The sequence below is a fragment of the Myripristis murdjan genome, chromosome 6 (genome assembly GCF_902150065.1).
Source record: "Myripristis murdjan chromosome 6, fMyrMur1.1, whole genome shotgun sequence".
In the NCBI taxonomy this organism is placed as follows: Eukaryota; Metazoa; Chordata; class Actinopteri; order Holocentriformes; family Holocentridae; genus Myripristis; species Myripristis murdjan.
The window spans coordinates 7,189,583-7,212,928 of NC_043985.1; the positions used below are offsets into that span (position 1 = coordinate 7,189,583).

The 23,346-nt window shown below is 42.9% G+C and overlaps 1 protein-coding gene across 1 annotated transcript in view; it reads right to left on the bottom strand.

Annotated features, from left to right (window-relative positions):
* Nucleotides 1-6,008: 6,008 nt before the first annotated feature.
* cmip (c-Maf inducing protein) overlaps nucleotides 6,009-23,346 on the bottom strand; it is a 39,920-nt gene continuing 22,582 nt past the window's right edge. Inside the window, exons 3-21 of the mRNA XM_030052808.1 lie at nucleotides 23,099-23,149; nucleotides 21,749-21,910; nucleotides 21,616-21,657; nucleotides 20,829-20,891; nucleotides 19,725-19,805; nucleotides 19,461-19,564; nucleotides 19,103-19,207; nucleotides 16,475-16,927; nucleotides 15,247-15,312; nucleotides 13,013-13,039; nucleotides 12,832-12,880; nucleotides 12,479-12,586; nucleotides 12,106-12,222; nucleotides 11,737-11,877; nucleotides 10,127-10,174; nucleotides 9,767-9,913; nucleotides 9,538-9,643; nucleotides 7,896-7,966; nucleotides 6,009-6,830 (exon numbers count right to left, since the gene is read on the bottom strand). Coding sequence (XP_029908668.1) covers nucleotides 6,777-6,830; nucleotides 7,896-7,966; nucleotides 9,538-9,643; nucleotides 9,767-9,913; nucleotides 10,127-10,174; nucleotides 11,737-11,877; nucleotides 12,106-12,222; nucleotides 12,479-12,586; nucleotides 12,832-12,880; nucleotides 13,013-13,039; nucleotides 15,247-15,312; nucleotides 16,475-16,927; nucleotides 19,103-19,207; nucleotides 19,461-19,564; nucleotides 19,725-19,805; nucleotides 20,829-20,891; nucleotides 21,616-21,657; nucleotides 21,749-21,910; nucleotides 23,099-23,149 — 1,995 coding nt within the window. The 3' untranslated portion in view covers nucleotides 6,009-6,776. The remainder of the gene's footprint in view (nucleotides 6,831-7,895; nucleotides 7,967-9,537; nucleotides 9,644-9,766; nucleotides 9,914-10,126; nucleotides 10,175-11,736; nucleotides 11,878-12,105; nucleotides 12,223-12,478; nucleotides 12,587-12,831; nucleotides 12,881-13,012; nucleotides 13,040-15,246; nucleotides 15,313-16,474; nucleotides 16,928-19,102; nucleotides 19,208-19,460; nucleotides 19,565-19,724; nucleotides 19,806-20,828; nucleotides 20,892-21,615; nucleotides 21,658-21,748; nucleotides 21,911-23,098; nucleotides 23,150-23,346) is intronic.

Below are 23,346 nucleotides of genomic sequence, written 5' to 3' on the forward strand. Positions count from 1 at the left end.
TTTAGATTCAACTCACAAAAAATATAGGATAAGAATGAAGCTGAGGATTGAGTCTACATGGTTCTCACCGTTTAACCCATGACTGACTCTGTAGTGACAAAAGACCTGGAGGAAGCTGGTTTGTGTCGGGCAAAATGAATGAATAAATGAATAAATGAGGCCAACATTTTTGAGTCAACATAAAAAAATCTGTCGCTCATTCCTCCGGTGGAGTATTCTTCTCTGTCTGCACATTTCCAGAAATGTTACTGTAGCATTTTATATATATCATAATATCACAGGTCACTTTCATTCCACCTGAATCAATAATGATGTCCATTTAAGTGAAGTAACTTTTAAAAAAGAAGAAGTATTACTGTTGCTGTTTACAAAACAGAGTATTTTGGTATGAAAACCAATCTTTATAATTAAACAACATAGTCATTATCAGAAATAAACATCTGGCATTTGTAACAAAGCAAACGGCTTGAAAATTGGTCCAGAACTGAGGGAGTTGGGATTTGAGCTGGGGACAGCACACACACACACACACACACACACACACACACACATACACACAAGAGTCAGAATCAAAGTGCAGTGGATGTAGCATGACAGGGCGGTGTATCAGACTTTCTCAACTTAAAAACACATTGTTCTACGTCCATAACTAACACAAGTGCTTCCAAAAAACATGGCATGATTTAGAATTATACGGTTTTGTTTCCAACTATTTTTGGGGAAGACAACTGTCCCTTTTCGTAGGATTGGGGCCCAGGATTGTAGGTTTATTTTTAATGTTCTTCAAATGGCTTTTGACAGTGTGGAAGTCATCCAGACGTGCAGGACACAGGAGTTTCACTTTCAAACTCAGCTCTCAGCTTCAGATGATGGAATCATTTCAATCCCAGCAAATAGAAACAACTTTTTCTTTTCTTTTCTTTGTTTTTTTTTTGTTTTTTTTGTGGCTCACCTCATGCATTGCAGGCTACTCTAAACTAGCTAACTGTGGCGCCTTCATCTTTGAAGCATAAATGATTAATTTTGTTATTTTAGAAATCCTGAATGAATCCTCAGTTTTGCCATCCGAGCAATGGAGCCACCCGTGTGTAATCTCTTCTCCAGTTGCACCAGTCAAACTACCAACAAGACATGAATGTTCCCAGCTGTGCAGCATTGTTCTGGAGGTGGAAACACGTCAGTCACCTTAAAGGAGGCATTTGAATAATTGCACATTAGAGGTAAGTTATGTCATACAGAGTTGCATTGCCACATTCATGTTTTTGTACCTCTGACTGAGGCCCAGCACACTTGTCTCCACCGGTAGGCTAATTTCATCTCTAACAAAGATGCTGTCACTTTTGTTCTTTTGTAGTTTGAAACTGGATTTTCTGGATGTGAGCTGGATGTGAGAGCTGCTGCGCCCCGACGACAGCTACAGTCACAATATGTCTGACATCTGGAATCACACTATCAGTAAAATGTAATGAAATGTAAAATGTATATTCAATTGGAGTTTCTACCAGTAAACAGGCAGTTGTAGATATGTGATTCAGTGTGTGGGAGTGGTAACATATGACAGTTCAGTTCATGAAAACACCTCCACTCAAATATCTCATTGTGTTCCAGTGGCTTAAGGAGGAGAGAAACAGCTGCAGTTGCTGCAGATCACCAGCAGAGGTCCTTACAGAACACTTGAAGCTCCTTTACAGCATCAGGACTCTGAGGAATCCTCTGCTCTCAGGAGGTGGCTGCAGGTTGAATCAGACCAGCATCAATTGCTCACAGACACAATCAAAATGATTTATTGATGGACTGATAATTGTGGACTGATGATGATGATGATGATGATGATGATGACTGGATCTAGAAAAGCCCAGTAATGTGTTAAACTGGAGGAGAAACAGGATGGAGGCTGTTTCTCCTGACAGTTCAACCTGCCTCCTTAGAGGTTTAATCTAAACCCTCATTTACTTCAGGACCGACACTAAGCTTTGTCCCAGAGGTCAGATCCTGTAAATCTAGATTAAGATAAACCTAAAACTAGTTCAGTTCATGACCCAGAGAGTGAATTAGTGTTATTCCAGTTTGTCTATGACTGGGTTTAACCCCCGTCCCAGTATGAACTTAGAAATAAATCATGCACACACATTTGAAACATATTCACAGACAGTTTTTATTTTGATTGAAATTATTTCACATCATAGTTGTTATTTTTCCTGTTGAAGATCTTTTGTATTTTTATTACAACAGCCACAGAGCAGCAGCAGCAGCAATAATAACCCAGCAGGAGAAGCAGATCAACGCAGAGAAAGACTGAAAGAGAGAGAGAAACATGATGGGCACTCTTTTTTTTTTCCAGCTGCCAAAAATATTTTACTACAAGGAATCATGGTAAATAGTTTCTTTGTTATTGTTGTTGTTGTTGTTTTTCAGTCTGTCAAGTCTGCGACTGCACCAGCAGGCGGCACCACATCTGAACATCCTGCCCCCCCCCCCTTTCCATTACAACCATTAAGACTCGAGCACAGTCGCACACAAATTGAAACGGTAGAAATTCTTTACAAATTCAGAAGAAACAGGTTCGTAATATCAACTCATAGGGAGAGAGCAGACAGGTGGCGTGAGGAGAGAGTGTGGGAGGAATCGGGTCGGGGGGAGGGGAGGAGGGGGGCGTTCGGGGTTTGGATATAAACCCAAAGCAAAAGCACAGTGAGCTCCACAGGATACAGACATGACAAAACAAATGTTTTGTATTAAACAATCATATGTCCTCCAACAGTGACACCAAACCTTCCCACGCCATGCGAACCCCCAACGCTGACCCCTGACCTCACAACTGGGAGATTCGAGAAACGACAGCATCCCAATCGCCTATTGATGAGTTCACTGGAGTCATTTCCCATGACTTTTCACTGGACGGAGGAGGCTGGGGTTGACGGGTTCAGGGCTCCCTTCTCGAGTGGACATTATCTCCACATGTTAAAAACTATGTAGTGAGCTCTGGGGCACAGCAAACACAGGGTTAGACTCATGTGTCAGTTTGCTGATGTACTGGACCGATTATGGCCTTTTCTTAGACATGTGATATGGGCCGGTCGGTGTGGTCCATCTCTGATATGATGGAGGTTCCTCCTTGATGAAAGCTAGTCAAAAGTTTTGTTGTTATTGGACGTCTGAGTGTGGTGTGGGAGGATTTAACTCAACAGTCTGGAAAAGCCTCAGTAAAACCTCCCGACTAAAGGAGCTGCTAACCCTGAAAGAATTTCATGACTCTGGCTCTCAGTGGTGGGTTTGTGTGGATGGTCTAAAACGCTGCTTCACCCTGACAAGAAAACAGTTCCAGAAAATAGAGTACAGGCATGGAAATGGTTCAAATTAATTTAAAAAAAATAATAAAACAAAATGAAAATGGGCAGCTTCGATCCAAAAACACCAGCTCTGGTGTTGGCCTTCAGGAAGCTATACAGATCAAACCCTCAGCAAAATGCCTGTGTTGTCTAACCGTCTCCACCAACAGGATCTATCGAGGCTCAGATCCTCAGCAGCCAATTAGAAAACAGGACTCAGTCAGATGAGATCTCTCCATTTCAGTCCTTAAAAGTCAGTGAGATAGTGATCGGACCCTTTTCATATTTCAAACCATTTGTAAAGCAAAAAAAAAAAATTTACAAAATAAAAACACTGGATGCTGCAGCAACATGTACATGCAAAAAAAAAAAAAAACAAAACAAAAAAAATCAATAAAACAAAAACTAACCAACACAGGAGACAAACGCTTGATTAAAGTGATCAAATCAACCAAGTTGGAAACAATAATTAAAAGACATTACCCATTGAAAACATAATAGATGACAATTTTTAGATTACAGTGCACTTTGTGTGAAAAAAATAACAACAAAAAAACCAAAAAAAAACAATAAACAAATAATGACTACACGCACACATTATTAAGATGATGAAGGCAACGCTCGCTGACCCGTGAAGGGAGGCCAAGAGAAATACAGAGAGGAAGAGGAAGGAGAAAAGGAGGAAGAGGGGGCTGCAAAAAACGAGGGAGAAAGGGAGAGAGAGAGAGAGAGAGAGAGAGTAAGGGAGGAGACAATTATATACACTTGTATATACATTATACAGGATATGAAAGAGAGCACGGGGCCCTTAAGCCAGACCAAAGATGGCCATACACAATTAAGTCTACAACATCTGCCAGAAAACTGCCATGGCACTCAATGAACAGGAAACAAAGCATCAACTCAAACTAGCGGACGGCATCCAAACTTTGTCTCAAGTTCCATCTTTCGCCTCAAAAAAAATCAACAAAAATAGCATTCTGGAAGTAAAAAAAAAAAACAAAAAAACAAAAACAAAAAAAACATGGGTAGACGCAGTTAAGAAGTGGGTGCAAATGTGTTTGTGTGTGTGTGTGCGTGTGTGTGTGCAACTGATACAAGACAAATCAACCCAAGCCAAGTCTATACAGAGAGAAGAGACAGGCGACTGACAGACCTGCAGTATGTCAGGGCGGTTACCACATGACTTTACATGCTGCCACAATAAACGGGCAACATTTTGAGGCTATGCATACAAATAATTTGCTAAGTTATGGCTGTCAAATATTGTATGTTTTCTCCCTCATGGCCCGTTCCGATATATATATATATATATATATATATATACAATCATTTTGCCCCATCGGCCAAATTTTCCAACCCGCTGAAAAACAGGATTACTCATCAGTTCCAACAGAAAAGGTCACCTGTGTAGTACAAGCCGATAAATACAAAACAATTCAAAACAGGTGGTTTGACAGATAAAAAGGCAAATATTCACTCGTCCACAGTTTCCCTTGTAAAACAGAAAAGACTGTGGGATCCGAGGGATTTTACAGTATGCAACACACTGTCGGCCTCACGAGAAGCGCTTGTGACCCTTCATCCTCACCTTGGCAGGAAGGCAGAAATGTGGCTCCGAAACGTCAAAGTGTCTCTGAGCTGGCGGGGCTCGCCCTCCAACGTTCAGGGCCGCGAGACTTTTTTTTTTTTTTTTTTCTTGACAGTCCAAGTCTCCTATTTCTTTTGGATCCAACTGCTCGGTGCCGACTCGCTGACAGAATAGCTTTGATTTAAGGACCCAGGCTCGACGTTGGCCCTGAAGAAGTGCACGACGCAAACGAAACCGAATGAGTAGATGTTTGGCAAAATGTCCTTCGTCAAACCAACAGAGCCAAGAGAGCAGAGGGCTCGAAAACACGCAAAACTCTCAGCTGGTGATGCGCCTCGTTTACAGGTCCACTTAATAATTGCCACGGTCGACTTTACAGATCTCCAGCAACCGCCCGCACGGCAGAGAGAGAGAGATCCACGCACGGGCGCCCTCTTGGTTGGCTTGATTGTGTGCAAAAAAGACAACAGGGCCTGTATACTTCATTATTGTCATGACAAAATCCAGGAGAGACAGAGTGAAGGAGATTTTAATGACAGAACTTATAAATAGAAGGCGGTCCCAGACCACCAAGCTACTGCTACACAACTGTCCTATTAAATAGCATGGGAGATCATCATTATGTACACTGATAACAAATTAAAAAGGAAAAAATGTTAACATTTAACTGTGTTTTTTTTTTTCTTTCTGTTTTTCCTACAGAGTGGAGCTCCCGAAATATCTGCTTATTTTTCTTGAAAGGTCATTGTCGGGGAATATTCTCATATATATGTTTTATATAAACACACAATATATGAAAGCACAGATGTCTGGAAAAATATGTTCATTCAAGTTGATAAAAATCTGGATTTTTTTTTTTTTGTTTTGTTTTTGTTTTTTGTTGTTGTTGTTGTTTTGTGTGTGAACGTGTCGTATACGAGGAATAGGCACAGTCTTTCGACATTTCTTTTCTCAGAGGTAGCGCCTCATTCCCGACAAAAAGACTTGAAAAGGCCAGAATCTGAACCTGAAAATACAAGCCAAAAAAAAAAAAAAAAAAAATCTGAAAATAAAAATTAAAAATAAAAATAAAAACAAAACAAAAAAAAGCCCAAGACCGACGACCAAAACAATGACAGCTGAACACGTCTTTTACAGAGCTACATCGTGGATCAGATCAGAGGCAATATCAAAAAGTACTGGAATGTGACCTGCTTTGTCCAGCCTTCATCACACAAGGGCATGAGGGAGAAAAAGAGAAAGTAAGGGAGAGAGAGAGAGAGAAAGAGAGAGAGAGGACGGCTCTGAGGGCAGGAGCTCAATTCAGGGTTTCCTCATATGAAACACAGTGGAGGGAACAGCGGCTGGATAGCTGGATTAAATCCTATATGAAAACTGAGCAACCGTATGAAAGACAGGGTGAGGGAGAAAGACGCAGGTAAAGAAAGGGATGGGTTAGAAAGGGTCCCTTATGCCGTAAGATTGCGGGTCCTTGCATGTCCTCGGATGACATTCGCTAAAAACAAGGTCCTTGGAATACCGAAGACAGAAGAGGAGGAAGAAGGTCCGTAAAGAGCTCTCGTCTAGAAAAAAAGTGACGCTTGCCGCTAAGAGTTCCTTCCTGTCGCGGCTGATGATGACGTCCGAGGCCGGTGGAGGCTCCCCGTCCGATGTAACCGTGTTCGAGGCGACGTGTTCGGCTTGAGCGAGGGGACCCTCACGCTTGGACGATGTCAGAGTTCCTGGTCTGATGATGACGACGATGGCATCACCACACGAGTGTGTGTGAGTGTATCCCGAGGGGGTATGCATGTGCATGTGGGGGCATGTATGGACGTGTGTGTAGTTTACATGTGAATGTGTGCGAGCGTGATCGATCACCAGGCCTCTGTGTACCGCACGTCGACATCCTTCAGATTGGGCAGTTTGGCCTAAGAGAGAAAGACAAGCCAAACATTAATGGACTTTTTACGGGAATAAATAATCTCTGACTGCAGATAGCACCGAACATTATTCCAAGTTTTTTAATCAACCTTTAAGATTTTCCTTAATCTGTGTTTTAAGTAGAATATTAAAGGAATGGTAAACTAAAATGTGGAATTCATTTAAATGTTTATTAAACTGAAAATCTGACAGTCTTTCTATGCTGAGAGAGAGCCTGAGTCCAAACACTGGTTTTGTTAAAGACGGATTAAAAAGCTACTGTCACACATAAGAGTGAAGCAATCCGATCAGAACATCACTTCATTTTTTATTTCCTGATGACGAATCTTTTCCTAACCCTAACCAAGTAGCCTCTCATTATTGGCCTTCAGTGACTCATATGGGTCTAAACCCAGAGGACAGGGAATATTCCAGACCTCCGTGTCACATTATAACTGATCAGACTTTGTTAATCTCCGAGGGGAATGAGTTGTCTCAAAAAAAAAGTGATGTTTCCACACATGCAGATCCCACTGTGATTAATTGTTCTATTTTCTGAATGACAGTAATGTATTATGTCCTCCATTCCATATCTGGCTGTTGCTAAAGAAGTGTTTGGTATTTCAAACTGGACAACTGAAAGGGAACTCTGGGACATTTTAGAGGCACAATCTTCCACAACCGTTCTTTGGCATTTTCAGATGCATAACTAAAAGACAAGCCTAAGCTGAATGCTAAAAAACAGTGGTCGACTTGTTCAGCCCTTGGTGCTGCGTTCATGATGACGGTAAAAATCATCTCATATTGGTTGGCATGACTTATTTCGCATAGGGTCCACCTTAGGTTCCCTGTCCCATGTTCTCCCTGTGTTTTTTTTTTTCAAGCACAAAACAGCCCCATGTTCCCATAAGATACTCTCTGATTCAAACAAGCCTTTTGAAAACATTTACAAGAACAAAGCTGGCAATAGCATTAGCCACATACATAACATTAAACATTAGCAACATACAGTACACAGTCTATGGACCCCTGCAAACTTAGAGGATACGGGATATTCTCCCTTTTGGTGTTACCTTGAGGTCCTCATACGTGTCGGCCGTCAGCTTGGTGCTGTTCATGTTCAGACTGCACAGGCTCTTCATGGCTGCGAGAGGTAGACAAAACAAAACTTACAGTTATTAACTGATTTATTTTTGGGACGTCTAGCTCTGTGGTTGTCTTGGCACCCTGGTTACCCCTCCTGATTTTCTGGTGGGTTTTTAAACTTTGTACACGTGACAAATGAATTCCTGCTAAATGACACTCCTCAAAACCATACAGTGTGTATCTATAGTTGTATCTTTAGTTCACTGACTGTAAGAAGACTAAACAGACTAACCGGACAGCACACCCTACTGCATAAAGTAGCGTCCTGTGCAGTGAATGCATGCAAGAGGACTTTTACCGTCAGCGGTTGTTGCTAAATGGTCAAATATTAGTTGGCGCTTTTTGGGAGGACGTGATGAACTTTCTGCATGTCCTTATTTTGAAAAGGGTGTGTTTGAGTGGTCTGCACTGAGGGTTAAATTAAAGGCAGGGGTTCATTTTATAGTAAAACACTGAGTGGATGACAACTAATTAGGGGATTAAACCAATAGAAGGGTGCAGCTCATCTTGACAACAAGAGATTTCATGCGCTCACGTGTTCAAGCCGGTACAGAATCATCACAGCTAACAATGACAAAGATCTACAATCTAATAGCAAACCCTAAAACTAATGCGAGCTTGTCCTATGGATGAACCACAAAAATGGGCATTACCACTGAAATACATAGTTATTTCATCCTTGTGAGCCAACGAGGGGCATAATCCAGCATTATTTTGCACTATCTCGCTTGCTTAAAGATGTCGCTAAAAGGCTGTATATGTAAGCATACGCAGGAGCATCAGCTGGAGCACGCTATGTAGGAAGGGTCAGGTTACGTAGCAACTAACCCTATCCCTAATGGAGGGGAAGCTGCAAATTAGCCTAAAGTTAGCCATTAAAGCCAAAAAAGGACAAATATACATACAGATCAGAGGAAAGCAAAAAAAAAAGGCTGCAAAAACAAGAGTAATCAGGACATCAGTGTTGCTGCATAGCCACAGCTGAAACAACATCAGCAAGAGAGAGGACTGAAAATGAAACAACTGATGATGTGGCGGTGCCCCTTTTGGACAGGAAATTTCCTAATTGTATGATTTGTACCATTGTGTAGACTGAGAAACTATAATGTGTTACTACTGATGTAACCTCCATGATGAATTCTGCGTTTGTCAGTATCTTTGGTGTTGATTTTCAAAGTCTATATGTAAATATGTAAGTAAATATGACTACGGAGAGGACGTGGATGTTTAAGGAGGACGGTATCTATAGTTAGAAAGACGTGAGGCGTGAACACAGTGGAGGTATGAGCCTTTTCACGACCTTAAAAACTCACTCCTCCCTGGTTTGTTGATGCTGCTTTGAAGCTCAGAAAAGCTTCAAAAGGGTAAATAGTATGGTGGACACTAAGGTTTGGAGATAAACAGCCGAAAACCTCCAGCCACTGCAGTGAATGCATGAAACAGGCAGTAAACTCTACATTCAGTGATATTCTAAGAAGTCCATGACCAGAGCATGAGCCCTGCTCTGTGTGTGAGTGTATGGATGTGTCGGTGTGTGTGTGTGAGTGTGAGTGTGGTGGGAGTACTTACAGCTGAGGGCCAGCAGGCCAGCGTCAGTGACCGGAGTCTCACACAGGTTCAACACCTGAAGACAGGCCAGATGCTCCGACAGCAACCGCAGCCCCGCGTCCCCAAACTGAGCCAAGAAAAAAACATCAAGTGAGTGGATCGCCATGTGCAGCGTGGACAACACACACTGATCAAAGCGTCTGCCGGTGTCTTGGTGTGTCATAGCTCTGTTGTTGTTGTGTGTCTGTACCTGAGTGGACCACAGGTTGAGCTGTTTGAGCGATGGCAGCTTGATGAGCTGCTCGGCACAGGCACTGGTGACGTTGGTGAAGGCCAAGCTGAGGTTCTCCAAGTTCCCGAAGGAACCTGAACTCAACAGGCGGGCCAGGTCCGCATCCTTTGGCAGAGGGAAGAAGAAGCATTTGATAAACTGATTTGTTGGGAGAAAAAAAAAAAAATACACACACAACTAATCATGCCTTTGATATGCAGTGTTGACTACAAGTGAAAGGGTTAAAAGTGTCTTAGCAGCAGTGGGATCAAATTGATGTGAGCTTGAATGCCTCACACAGGAAAAGTCCTACAGCAGGAAGAGCAGATGTGGTCTCACCGTGGACTTTGAGGGAAGCGTCAAGCGGGTGGGGCCTCCTTTTCTTTGCTGAGGAAGAGACAGAGCGACAGAACATAAAGATGGCGTCTGACCACAAGGCCTTGCACATTCCCTTCCAGACAGCAGGTGGCGTCTGTGAGGAGCTCCAGACTCGTGCTGCACTCACGTCAGCAGCACAAAGACAGAGCATGTGAGCTCCGACACAAAACACCTCAGCTCTCACATGGCAGGTGATTAAGAGCCCCGGGATTGGTGTGTGGATTGTTCCAAATATCTGTAGTCAAGTGTAAGGAATGATGTACTGACTTCCTGTAAGTTATTAAATAATAATGAATAACAATAATCCATGAGTACATTTTAACTGCACAGGCAATTAAGGCACATTTTGAGACTGAGTGTAGAGGCCTGAACCTGAACTTGATTATTACTGAGCAGTGCCGTGCCCAGACATTCGGGGGTCCGGAGTAAAAAATCATTTGAGGGCCCCTGCCTTTTACCATGAATAGATCGATGTAGGGCCAAACATTAACAACTTGAAACCATTCTTATTAATTAATTAATTAATTTATTTATTTTCTTTTTCATGTTGCGGGGGATTTTTGGGCAATTTTCTTGTATTTGGTACAAACTGGTATTGTGGAAATTATTAGTTAGTTAGCTATTTTTGTTCTAAAATAATTTTAAATATATAATTTTAATAAACATACTGTTTTGGTATTTTTGTTACTAGTTTTGATAATATTCTACTATTTTTTTTTGCTAGTTTTCTAATCAATTTCAAATAATTTTCTTGCTTTTTTTTTTTTTTTTTTTTTTTTTTTTTTTTTACTTTTTTCCAGTTTTCAGTCATGTCTTGCTAATTTGCTCGTCACCTTTTTTCCATGTTGTTAAAAGAAATCAAGTGAATTTGCTCTGGGGGTCAAAGGATTAATTGAGCTTTCGAAACCAAACACACACACACACAAATCAGATTTGCTGTGGGGGCCCTATATTGAGGCAGGAGGGGCCCGATGTGTTTTGTCTGATCTGCCTAGCGGGCCTGCAAGTGTGTGTTTTTGTTTGGCTCATTTGAGTTACATCGTGCATACACTGTACACACTTGTCCATCTGCATCTGAACCCAAGTGTGTGTGAATGCATACTATATATACTTATGTATGTGTCTTGGGTTTATGGTTTATCTTTCTCAGTGCGCCACAGGAAGTGTGTGTGAGTCTTTGTGTATATGTGTGTGAGCGGTCTGCTCTGTCTTTGTTTATATCCAGTATACACTCTGCGGCCACTTTCTTAGCTATACCTCCACACTTCCGCAAACAGCCGGCTCCTCCGGACAGGGAGTCAAGTGGCTGTGACTCAGTGTGTAAAGCACGCAGACGAGGTCGAGGCGCTCACTTACACACTTTGACTGAACGTCAGAAAGAGCAAAATGTGACTCCGGATGCGGTTTGATCCACAACGTGCCGAGGGAACGCTTAGGTACCTCCATGAATCAACAAAGAATCCGAGCTATTTTGGAGGAAAAATGACGTCTTACACAGTACAAGCTAAGTGTATCTGTGAATATCTGTGTGTGTGTGTGTGTGTGTGTGTGTGTGTGTGTGTGTGACTCACCAGTTCTTTGAGCTCTCTCTGTCGGTCACAGAGCTGTTCATACATCCGCAGGCCCACCTGGGTGCTCTCCAGGGTGGAGATGATCTGCAGCTGAGTGTCCTTGTTCTCTATGATGTTGTACTCCAGCATCAGGCACAGGATCTGGACAAAACACACACACACACACACACACACACACACACACAGTTTAGCATAGGAGAAGGTCTCCAAGGGGTCCCAGCTTGTTGAGTCACATTCTGATGCTTCACATACCATGACTGTGCTAAATGAACTCATAATTAAAGTAGCCCACCGTGCGCACACAGTCATTGTCAAAAGTCAAAAGTATCTGACTCAAGTAAACACACACACACACACACACACACACACCTCCACCATGGTCTGGTTTCCACGTAGGGCCAGCAGCATGCAGGGTCCCAGCTTGTTCTCAGCTAGAGAGAGGAGGAACTTCTTGGTCTTATAGCAGGACCCCATCAGGATATGAACCTGGAGAGAGGAGAGCAAAGGGAAGGTGTGATCTCACTGTCGTTCGCTGTTTCGAATTCCTACATGGAAAGAAAACTCACAGCATCCAGAACGGAGTGATAGCAAAGTCCCCGAAACCACAACCAGATGTAACCTGGCAGTGACCGGTGAGGCTTGGCCATGCCGAGTTTTGTCTGTACTTTGCACAACGTCATGGTAACATGGAGTCATGTGGGTCTGTGTGTGTGTGTGTGTGTGTGTGTGTATGTACACTTACCATACTGGCAAATAACTCTCCATCGTCATCGCAAGCAACACCTCCGGGACTATACAGCTGGAACCAGCCATCTTTACCCGAACGCACGCTGAGTAGGCAGGAATGGACCTGTAAAACACACACACACACACACACACACACACACACACAGACGTAAGACATACACAGCTTTAAAACAATATAATACATTTTTGGAAGCTGTATGTTGTTTAGTAGCAGGTTATATGCTGACACTTAAGATCACATGACCTACCAGGAACATGCGAATGATTGTGGTTTCTGTTCATGAGGCAATTTCCAAAAAACTCGGCGTATTCTTTGAAGCACGAGTTCGGCCACAAACACACACTCACCTCCTGCCTCGGGTCCTCCGCAAACCTCTGAATGACATACTTCAGTTCCCTATTTGGACGGAGACACAGTGAGACACAAATGTCAGGTTGTTTTCAAGCTGGAACGGCTTTATCGTGCTGTCAAACTAAACCGGCAGTGGTCATTCTACGTGGTGCCAGCTGATGTGTGCGAGTTACTTACTTTGTGAATTTGGCATGTGCAAGGGCCCTGGAGAGGTGGAAAGACAAAAAGAGGGATCAGAGATCACATCGTGCTATTTGACACGTATTGCATATTGTCACAAAATCAACTTTTTTTCAAGGGTGAGCTGTCTTGCTCTGTTGCTGGGAAGCGAGGTTCACAGCGTACTCCGGCATTTTCCAGATTCCACTTACAGTTACTGGCGCAGCTTAAATGAAAACACAACTGTGAAAAGAGTTATGAGCAGCGGCCCCACAGAAACACCCAGCCAAGGGCAGACTGATGACAGTAGAATGATGAAACCTTAGCTGGGAGGAAACAGCGACGTTGCACAGGGACTGCACAGCTCATTATGCCATTTGAACAGGCGTACACAAGAAGTGGATGTGAATTTCCAGGGATGTTTATTAGATTAGATTAGATGGAACTTTAATGATCCCTACGGGGAAATTAGCCTTTTGCAGGAGAAAAATAAAAATAGGATACATTGAAGAAAAAAAAAATAGGAAATAAATTAGGGTAGAGTCATGGAAAATTCCAGCACTTAGTGACGTTTAGTAGGAAATGTATGAATGAGAAAGTTAAAAAGTATGATTCAACGAATACCAGCAGCAGCAGATCTTACTGAGACATAAAGACAAAGGGTTTGTGCATTATAAAAAGCTTAACAATCATAAAAATCTTAAAATGTGTTTACGTTAATTGGTAAACAGTAGGCCGTATTGCAAGAGCTTATGTAATGACAAATAAATACAGCAGGTCAAAAAAAAAAAAAAATCAGAGGTGAAAAATATAACTATCCATTTGCTCAATACAAGTTAACACCACTGTAATAACTTTTTCCCATGAATGTCATAATCAAATTATGATTATGTGTTACTACAATTACAAGGTGGCGGAAATTTTCAATTTTCAAAAACAGAATAATTGAACTGATAATATCATAATAGTCAAATTCATCACACAGTGGTCAACCAGTCACAGATATGGTTATTAACTGTTGCAACATCTTAAAAATGGATGAGTATGTACTTAAGTGGTCTTTAGTGAATACTGTAAATGAATTCAATTAAAAACCCAATAATGTGACATTTTGTTTCACTTAATGGGGAGTTTTTAATGGATTATGGCCCTTTTCACTGCAAACTGCCATTAGCATACTATATACTCGAGACATTAGTACAACAGCTGTGACAGGTTGTACTTATGTACAGAAGTGTGTCAGCAAGCAGATCCATACTGGAGAAAAATAACAGCGTCCACATGGATTTCACTTAACTCTCCAAATGCTGATAATGTGTGCAGCTGCAGAGATTTGCTGATGGACGAACCTTAGGCACACAAAATGTGACAATGTGCAAGGCAATTGTGCTCTGCATGCGCGTGTTTGCATTTATGTGCATGTCAGCGTGTGCGTGTGTGTGTGTGTGTGTCTACTTGCATGTGCACTGGTGTGACTCATTATGTCCTAAGCTACAGGCGCAACTGGGGATTATTGTTGCCTTTCCTAATGACGAATGAAGCCATCAACCAGGCGACAGTGGCGCAGGCGAGCAACAGGTGAGTCCCTGCCATGGAGGAACAACAAGCTCTCCGCAGGTCGCCGCTAATGAAGCTCTGGCTCGCCTTGACAATTACAAATAAGGCTCGGGGCTGGCTGGCCAATTACAGCAGGCTCCTCGGAGAGAGGACAGCTTCTCCCCGGCACCGCAACCCCAGAGGGGTTGGTGAGGTAGCTCACCCACGTCAGTAGCCAAGCCCCAGCGGGACCCTGCTAGAAACATGTGAACCTCCAGAGACACAGCGCTGAACTTACATGAAACTCAGAGAGGAAGACAAGGGAGGAGGGGTTGGATTAGACTGATGTGGGTTAGTACTGATGTTTTTGGACTGAACCCACCGACAGCCCTAAAAAGCCCTCAACGGACAAGTTATCAGTAATGAAAGAGCATTTAGACCCTCATGGGACAATAACTTCACTAAAACTTAGGATAATACTACGTTTTCAGTAATACTACTACTACTACTACAAATCCTTCAGTGGCTTGTACCACTGCTAAGACTAGCTCCAAGGAATCCAATCAATGTAACTCAATAGAATTAGATCAGGTTAATGGTTTCCCAGGGTTTCCCCATATCAGAGAACCAGAGTGAACCACACTGACTGGCATTATTGGCATATTTATCAGTTGCTTGCATGTGTGTGTGTGTGTGTTGTGTGCGTGTGTACTCACTCTTTGGGGAAGGGGATTGGCTGCAATAGGCTGGCCAAAGCGGGTCTCCAGTCATCATAATCAGACCTGAGAGAGACAGACAGGTGTGAAGAAGAGAACGAATGAAAATGAAAAGAAGGAGTTCATGTAACAGGAAGGTGTAAACCAGATAAGTACGAGGCTGGAGAACAAAAGAGAGAGTTAGAAAGAGAAAGAGGTTCCCTGGCTGAAATGTGAGCTCGGCTGAGATGACGAGGACCCGAGGCCCTGACATAACAGGACCTATAGGAGGATCGCGTTGCTCGGTTAAGTAACACTGTCTTGATTACAAGGCTACAAATGCACACGATCACTTTTTAGGTCATCCTGATCACCTACACCCTGAAACAGGACACAGACACAGACACACACACACACACACACACACACTATTATAAACCCTGCTCCACTTTCACACATCACCAGTGCTCACCATATGTGCTCATTCGGAGATTTTTAACTTGTTAACACTGATCATTTTTTAGGCAGACACACGCCATCATAATGTGACTTCACAAAACAGGCACTTTCTTGGGCACTTAAAGGATCATACCAGTCATTTTCAAAGTGTGACCCATATACTACAATTTTTGGGCAACACACACCGTGTAATGTTGTGCTTCTGCGGCTAACAAAGTCGTCAACGTTCATAAACCATGGCACTGATAATTGGCTGTGGAAAGCAAATGTTTCCCCAGGGACTATTTTCTGGCAGAGGGACTGTTTCACTCAAATCATCAAAACACAACAGTGCTGCTGCTTTTTTTTTTTTTGTTTTGTTTTTTTTTTGTTATTCTGATGATGGAAGACTGTGTAAACCTGCGAGGCTGACCACAACAAATGCACGAAGGTTTGGCTTAGCTTCACCAAAAAAAAGATCCCAGCACAGCGAAATGCCAGACGCAGAGCAAAGGTAAATACAGTGGAGCTTAACTACAAACCAGGATCTGAATGTGAACACGGGCCACTGGTTTACGTGCTATATATCGTTTGTGGAATCAGAAATAGCCATAGAAATAGTCAATCTTCTCGCTGATGGTCTCATTTGCTTCTGCAGGTCTTACAAAGGCATGTTTTCACAACTAGTTTAAACTTAGGGCTTCCATACTGCCGTGATGTTTATGATCTAGTGGTCAGATCAAATGTTTTACAGCCTGTTCATAACGGCTGTCTTTCCCTGCAAACTCTAAGACTCGCCATGCCAACTCACAGCATCTTGAGGATGAGGGCGAAGCAGCCCAGCACCCGGTCGGCCTGCGCCGGCAGCTGGATGGACAGAGCGTTGAGCGCCGGGCTGACCAGCAGGCAGTCGATCAGGTTGGGCTCGCTGTCGCCCCCCGCTGGGCCGGCCTTCCGCTTGGCGTTGGCTGAGTTGTTGTTGCGCTCCAGCTCCACCAGGATCTCGCTGGAGTTGACGATGGAGGGAGGGGGAGAAAGGGGCAGGGAGGGTGTGGGAGAGGAGATGGGGATGGACGGGGCGGGACTGGGCGAGGCGGGGGTTGGCGGCTGAGGAGGACTGGGGTTGGCAGAGAGAGGCAGCAGGGTGGCGGGAGGCGGGGTCGGGGGTTCGGGGCGCAGCAGGCGGAGTGGCATTGGGGGCTTGCGGTCGTTCTGCTGCTGGCAGCCATTTCGGATCTCCTTCAGGCTGGGGGAATTGTCCCGACTGGAGGAAGAGAGAGAGAGAGGAAGAGAGCTTGGGTGAAAAAAGGGGATGATGTAATTCCATAAAGTCACATAAGAACACCTTGAAGCAATGTGGGGACAGTAAGTATCAACAGCAGCAACGTCAACAGCTTTTAAAATAGTCTGATCACAGTTCAGGGAATGGAAAAGCAAGAGGTGAGAGGATGATGGAGCCAGATGAGATATGTATCTGAGCGACGGCTCCCTGGAGCTCCAAGAACTCTTGGAAAAATTAGTTAATAAGAGTTCCTCTCTGGAGGACGAAGGAGGGCAGCTAAGGAAACGATACTAATGAGTTACTATAGGCAATACCTCCACAGTCACTGTGAGGCCTCCGCAGAACACACCAGAGAGAGAAGGCGGACACTTAAAAACTTAAACACCACAAAACATGACCACATCCACGGAAAACGAAATCCCAAGTGCCACAATCTGTGTTAATCCTGTCGCAAAATTACTGGCTAAAACGGCAACTTTGTCCATAAAGATGTGCCAAAAATATGCTGAAACATGAAACAGCAGCAGATGTTTTTTTTTTTTTCCCCCAAATTTTCCAAGATGTTTTGCCCACTCTGCTCCGTCATAGTGATTTATTAGAGATTTTCTCCTCAGTGTCTGGGAGCTGCTTCTCCCCCTCAGTGTTAGGAAGAATTTTGTTTGAAGGTGCACTGATATAGGGGAACTGTATCAATGCACTTTCACGTTTTTTTTTTTTTTTTAATTTACTGTAATTAACTGATTGAGATGTTTTGAATACTGTCACAAAAAGACATCCACCGAGTGTATCATTGAAAACCAGAACACTGTCGACATCTAGCCTTACTGAGCCAACTTTTTCGACATCTTCAACATCGTCATTCAAGACGGAGCTGCTGAACTGAATGTGTTTCCATCAACGATAATGCCTCTGTTTCAGTTGACAGAAAAAATTACTACAACTGAAAGGTATTTTCATTAGACGACTATTGCCGATTGCCGAGCAAACCTATGACAACATGAGACCTCATATGCACCTTTAAGATATCATTTATCTGAAATATGACGAGAACGATGACATTCTCTTTCGGTGCACACTCCGTAAAAAGCGATAGCCGGCTACAGAGACATGGCGAGGTGTCGTGTTTCTCTGATGGTGAGTACAGTATCTGATCAGCAAACAGGGCTTCAGCCGACCTCTGCAAATATTGCAAAGCTTGATTTATAGTTAACTACAGAGCCATTAATTTGAAAACAGGACATGGCCCCGTGTTTTCAACTGTTTATGTCGATGGAAAAATGAGCATGGGTCAACAACAGAGTGACCCTACTGCCACAACAGCTGAATAAACAGGTTTGAATACATGTTGCATACATGGAGTGAAATGACCAGTCTTCTGAAACAATGGCTGCAGCAGGATGGTGACCAGGTTAGAAAAATCCACTGTAAATATTAAAAAAGACACAGTCCAAAAAGAAATAGTAATTCGTCCTCCTCATATCAACCAGTTTAAATGTAGCCTGCAGCCTTTTCTGAACAGCTTTATTACTTCTCAAGAAGGTTTCATCATTTAGTTCTTGAGCAGTTTTACGAGTTTCATCCAGATTTTCCCCCCAACACATCTCGTAAAAATTCCAGCATCAACATTTGTTTGTTTTTGGCATTTTTTCCTTAAGTTAAAAAAAAAACAAACAAAAAAAACCCAAACTTTTTTTTGACTGGGAGACGACGTGTGACCAATGTCCTGGTCCAGATTTAAACTCAGGACATTATGGGTACACGCTATATGCGTTAGCCAACTGAGTCATCAGGACACCCACTGGCAGCTTTTTACAGCATTTGGAGGATCATCCGAGATATTTATTCTAACCTGAAGAACTATTTTAGCGTCTGATATGGCAGGATGATGTGCAGTTTTTGAAGCTCATGCAATTGTTAAATATCATATACAACATAGGATAATATAGTCCATTCAGATTTTAGGCTGCTTAGATCTTTTCACAATGAATGGACACAATATATGAGTGAGAATATTAAAAATACTCTCAGATGCTGAGCACCCCTATCAGTAAAAGGATCACTGTGAAAAATGACCAGTGAAAAATTAAGAGGATTACATGTTCAGGCACAAGATGAAAAGTTGCTGGCTGTGTGTGTGTGTGAGTGTGTTGGACTGACCTGTTGATGAACTCCTCATAACAGGAGTAAATGGCGGCGAGACACACTGCCACTAGGTTGGGTAGGACACGGGGGTGCGGGCACTGCCCTGTTGGGCCGTGCATGCTGCAACACACACGAGCACAAGTTAGCAACCACCATCAAAACAATCTACTGCTCGCTCACAGTCAGATAGAGTTAGACCGATGATTTGGGATCATACTGACGAATCGACAATTGACCAGAGAGTTTAAGTTTGCCGAGACGGACAAAGTGCTGTTTCAGAAGGCTTTCTCCACTGCGACAAGAGGAAAAACACTGAATATTTCAACACACTGAGTGTCAGTGTCTCGTATGACGGCACATTACAGCGTCTCACCTGTGGATGAACTTCTTGACAACCTCCATCCCAGCATTGAGCTCGTTGAGGGCCAGGATGTACTCCTGAGTGAAGAGACGCAGTCGAGGGCACTTGCCAAAGTCCTGATCAGCAGACGAGATAAGAGCAGCATTAGGAAGCTACAAGCACGAACTTAGGAGTGTGAGAGGACAGCGCACAAATCCACGGATTAAAAAAAAAAAAAACGATGCAAAATGCAGTAATTGTAGTAAACGAGCATCTGCTGGACAGTGAGCGTCTCACCATGTTATGTTTGAGGATTCTCTGGACCACAGGAGTGAACACTTCAATCACCACCATCGACCGCGGCCGCTCCCGACAGTGCTGCAAAACCAGTTCATGAACACGGTCAACCACAAGCACTTTCCAGCACTTGAAGGATCGGTTCGGTGTTTTTCCAAACCAGGCTGTATTAAAATGGTGATACCCGTCATTTATAACACACAGCGTGACCTCAGCGTGAGCTTTAGTGAAGAGAAGCTTCTTGCTTTCAACAGGGTCCAACAGGGCGCTCCAATACGGCTCCATCCAGCGCATTTTGTGCTGCTACCTCGGCTGCTGGTGGCACATTCCCATTAACTTTAACCTTGGAATTTCCCTCCTCTACATTTCTGACCTGCAACACGGCGTTCACGGTGTCAAGACGGGATACATGAATGCTCACAAGAAGGAAAAAACTTAATTTTCCTCCATAGGGGAATACTAAAGAAAAGAACACCCTTTTTTTTTTTTTTGAGTAAATACAGTGTTGTCACAGGTCAGAAATTTACAAGAATGAAAGTCCAAGTTCAAATCCAGTTCAGCATTAGCAGAACGGTGTGCATGTATACTAAAATGTGTTATCATATATGCCGAATAAAACTTGTTTGAAAGCACTCTTTGGAACCATTTTGGCTGGACAGGATGCATTTGACTGTGTTGTGAGTTTACCATATTCAAAAGTGATATTTATGATGTTTTTTGAAGCTAAAAGCAAGTGCCCTGGTTAGAAATGTAGGGAATCACCATTTTAATATGGGTTAGGGTTGAAACATACCCGATCTATCATTTAATACATCTGTCTTGTGCAATTCCCAACTAAAGAAATGATATGTACAATGGTGCTGGTCATAAACATTTACCTGAACTACATCATGTCACTTTGAGGATACATATCAGTATTTTATTAGCATTTTGTGTATCTATCACACACTCTTCCCATTATTAGTAACCTATTCCTCTATATGGTCTAACACCAGCACCTGCTTTATTGACTTTGCTGTTAGCCTACTTGTTGCAAAAGGTATCCACTAAAAATGCAATCTTGAAGCCTCTTTTGGCCCAAGAGGCGGTAACCCATGATCTCACCTTGCAGAAGAACTCACACAGGTCCGGTGGTGGGTGGTTGTTTTCCAAGAGAGGAGCGATGGCCTGAGCAAATGCATGCACACAGACACGGATCAATACAACTATTTTCCATATCCTATCTTTTATTTAACATGGCCCGGGGCCAGCAGCGTAGACCGAGGGGCTGGTCCGGGCTTTACAACCGCAAAGCCTTGTAAAAACAGCCGACAGGCGAGCTGCACAAACATCACAATCTCACTCTGCACCGAGCGCTCTCTTTTCCCAGATACCGCCATATGGGCCATGAAAGCGACAATCAAAAGTGCTCAGAAAACATAGCGTTAAGAAAGAAATGAAAACAATCAACATCTTCTTTCAGTTTAGAGACCAACCAAGCAAAGATAACTCATTTATTTAACTCGATCTCCCTCCTGAATAGGGCTGGGCAATATGGCAAAAGTCAAATATCACACTATCTTATTACTATGATATTAATATTGTGTTGATACTTTAGGAATGATTAAAGGTATCTAATAAGTTTAGATTGCATCCCTTTGCCGTAATGCAGCCTTTAAAACCAGGAAAAAACATTTATGGCACAACACGATATTACAATATCCAAAATCCCAGATGTTATCGAGCCTAAAATCATGATACTGATATAGTATTGATATATCCTACTGCTCCTACTGCTGAATTTACACTGCTGTGAAAATTTTAACACCAGGTAAGCCATTTAGGGGACTGATTCTTGTTCCTCCAACAATAAACACTGATTTATAGAGGGGGAAGTGAAGTTTAAGCTCACCACAATGATGTTCTCATGGTCCTGAGTGCTGAGGTTGGTGTTCTGTAGGGCAAAAGAATAGAGAAGACAAGAGTAAGAGTGTGTCTGTGTGTGTCTGTGTGTGTGTGTAGTGTATGCATGTGTGTGCGCTCACCTCAGCCAGCAGCGTGGAGATGATGTGCAGCGGAGCCTGGTGGATGGACTCGTCCTGTAGCGGCGAGGTCAGAGCCATGTCAACCAGCGCCCGGATCTCCTTCAGCACCACGTCCCAGCGGCTCGGGTTGTTCAGGACCTTTCGGTACTTATAGATCTTTTTCTGTGGGGAGCAATGACATCATACCTCACGTTCACTCATGTTTATCCCAGGGAAAATATTTTTGAACGATTCTGGCATGGCGGACTCTGCAAACGTTGAAAGCCCATGTAAAAATAGCACCAAAATCAAAGATTAAACGACGCTTGTATTTGTCTGTAGCATCAACCAGTGAAATTATGACCTATATATCTTTTTTAATATCAGTTCAAAACAGTTTCATACAGAATCTCACTTACAAGAAATAGAAACTGAAACTGAACTGACATGAAAATGACCGTGACCATCATCATTACTGGTTTTTGGTATTTCAGCAGCACTGATCAAATGTGCTGAAAATGTTAAAGAGTGAATCAACACTAGCAGAAAATGTCTGCTGTACTGCCCTCTAGGGGTTAAAAATTTCAACCGAGTTGCCCTTCTGGCCGCATGCGTTTAGCGATGCAGCTGCAGGTACTTTCTCTTGGACAGCTGCTAAAAAAAAAAAAAAACAAGAAAAAAAAAAACTGCTGCCACATCAGTGACGGGACGTGCCCACAAGTTCATCACGCCTGAGAGTTTCGACCAGTAGAGGGCAGTGCAGCGGAGGGTTTTGGCTTAAAACAGTGTAAAAAAAAAAAAAAAAAAAAAAAGTGTACCATTGACGTAAATGCAGACAGGTGTTCTTGAGAAGCCATACCAATGCCTTTTCCAACTTGAACACATTTATTTCCATTTCTTATAAGAGCTGGGTTTAAATGAAGGACATGTACCGGCTGGGTGATTAAGACATAACTAACAAAGCCATCAAGCTCACGTCGTCATATGTGAAGAGAAAATGAAGCCCGGAAACACACAACTTTGGCTTTCGCAAGACACACAGAGAAGAACAACAAGTGACGAGGTCATTGATTTGGTCATTATCAAATCAAATCAAAAATGATTCTTCTGCTTAAAATCTGAAGCTGTTTAACCAACTATTGAATATTTCATCAGGGTTTACAGAGAAACAGTAATTATTGTAATTTGTAATGGTAATTGTTCCGTCCTTACAAACAAATAATAACAGGGCGAGGAGTGCGACTCTCAGTGCCCGATGTGCTGAAATCCACTTTCTTTGTGGGACTTAAGTCTTCAGCTGGATGCTTTGAGGTCTCTGATAGGGCCGATGACACAAATCAATAAATAGTTAAAGACAGAAAGTAACCTTACCTTCCACTGCAGCGAGTGAAACCACTGGTCCCTTAGGTAGCTGTTCGCAGCCTGTAGCACGCACACACACACAAACACACACACACACACACACACACACACACGCAATTATAGGTACACATTATTTGTGGCAACACAAAGGAAACCCTGTACACACATGCAAGTCGTTCTTTATCTATCTATCTCTCTAGTTATCTATCCATCATGTCTGAAACAAACAAAGACAAACGTGAGCCGCTTCATCCCGT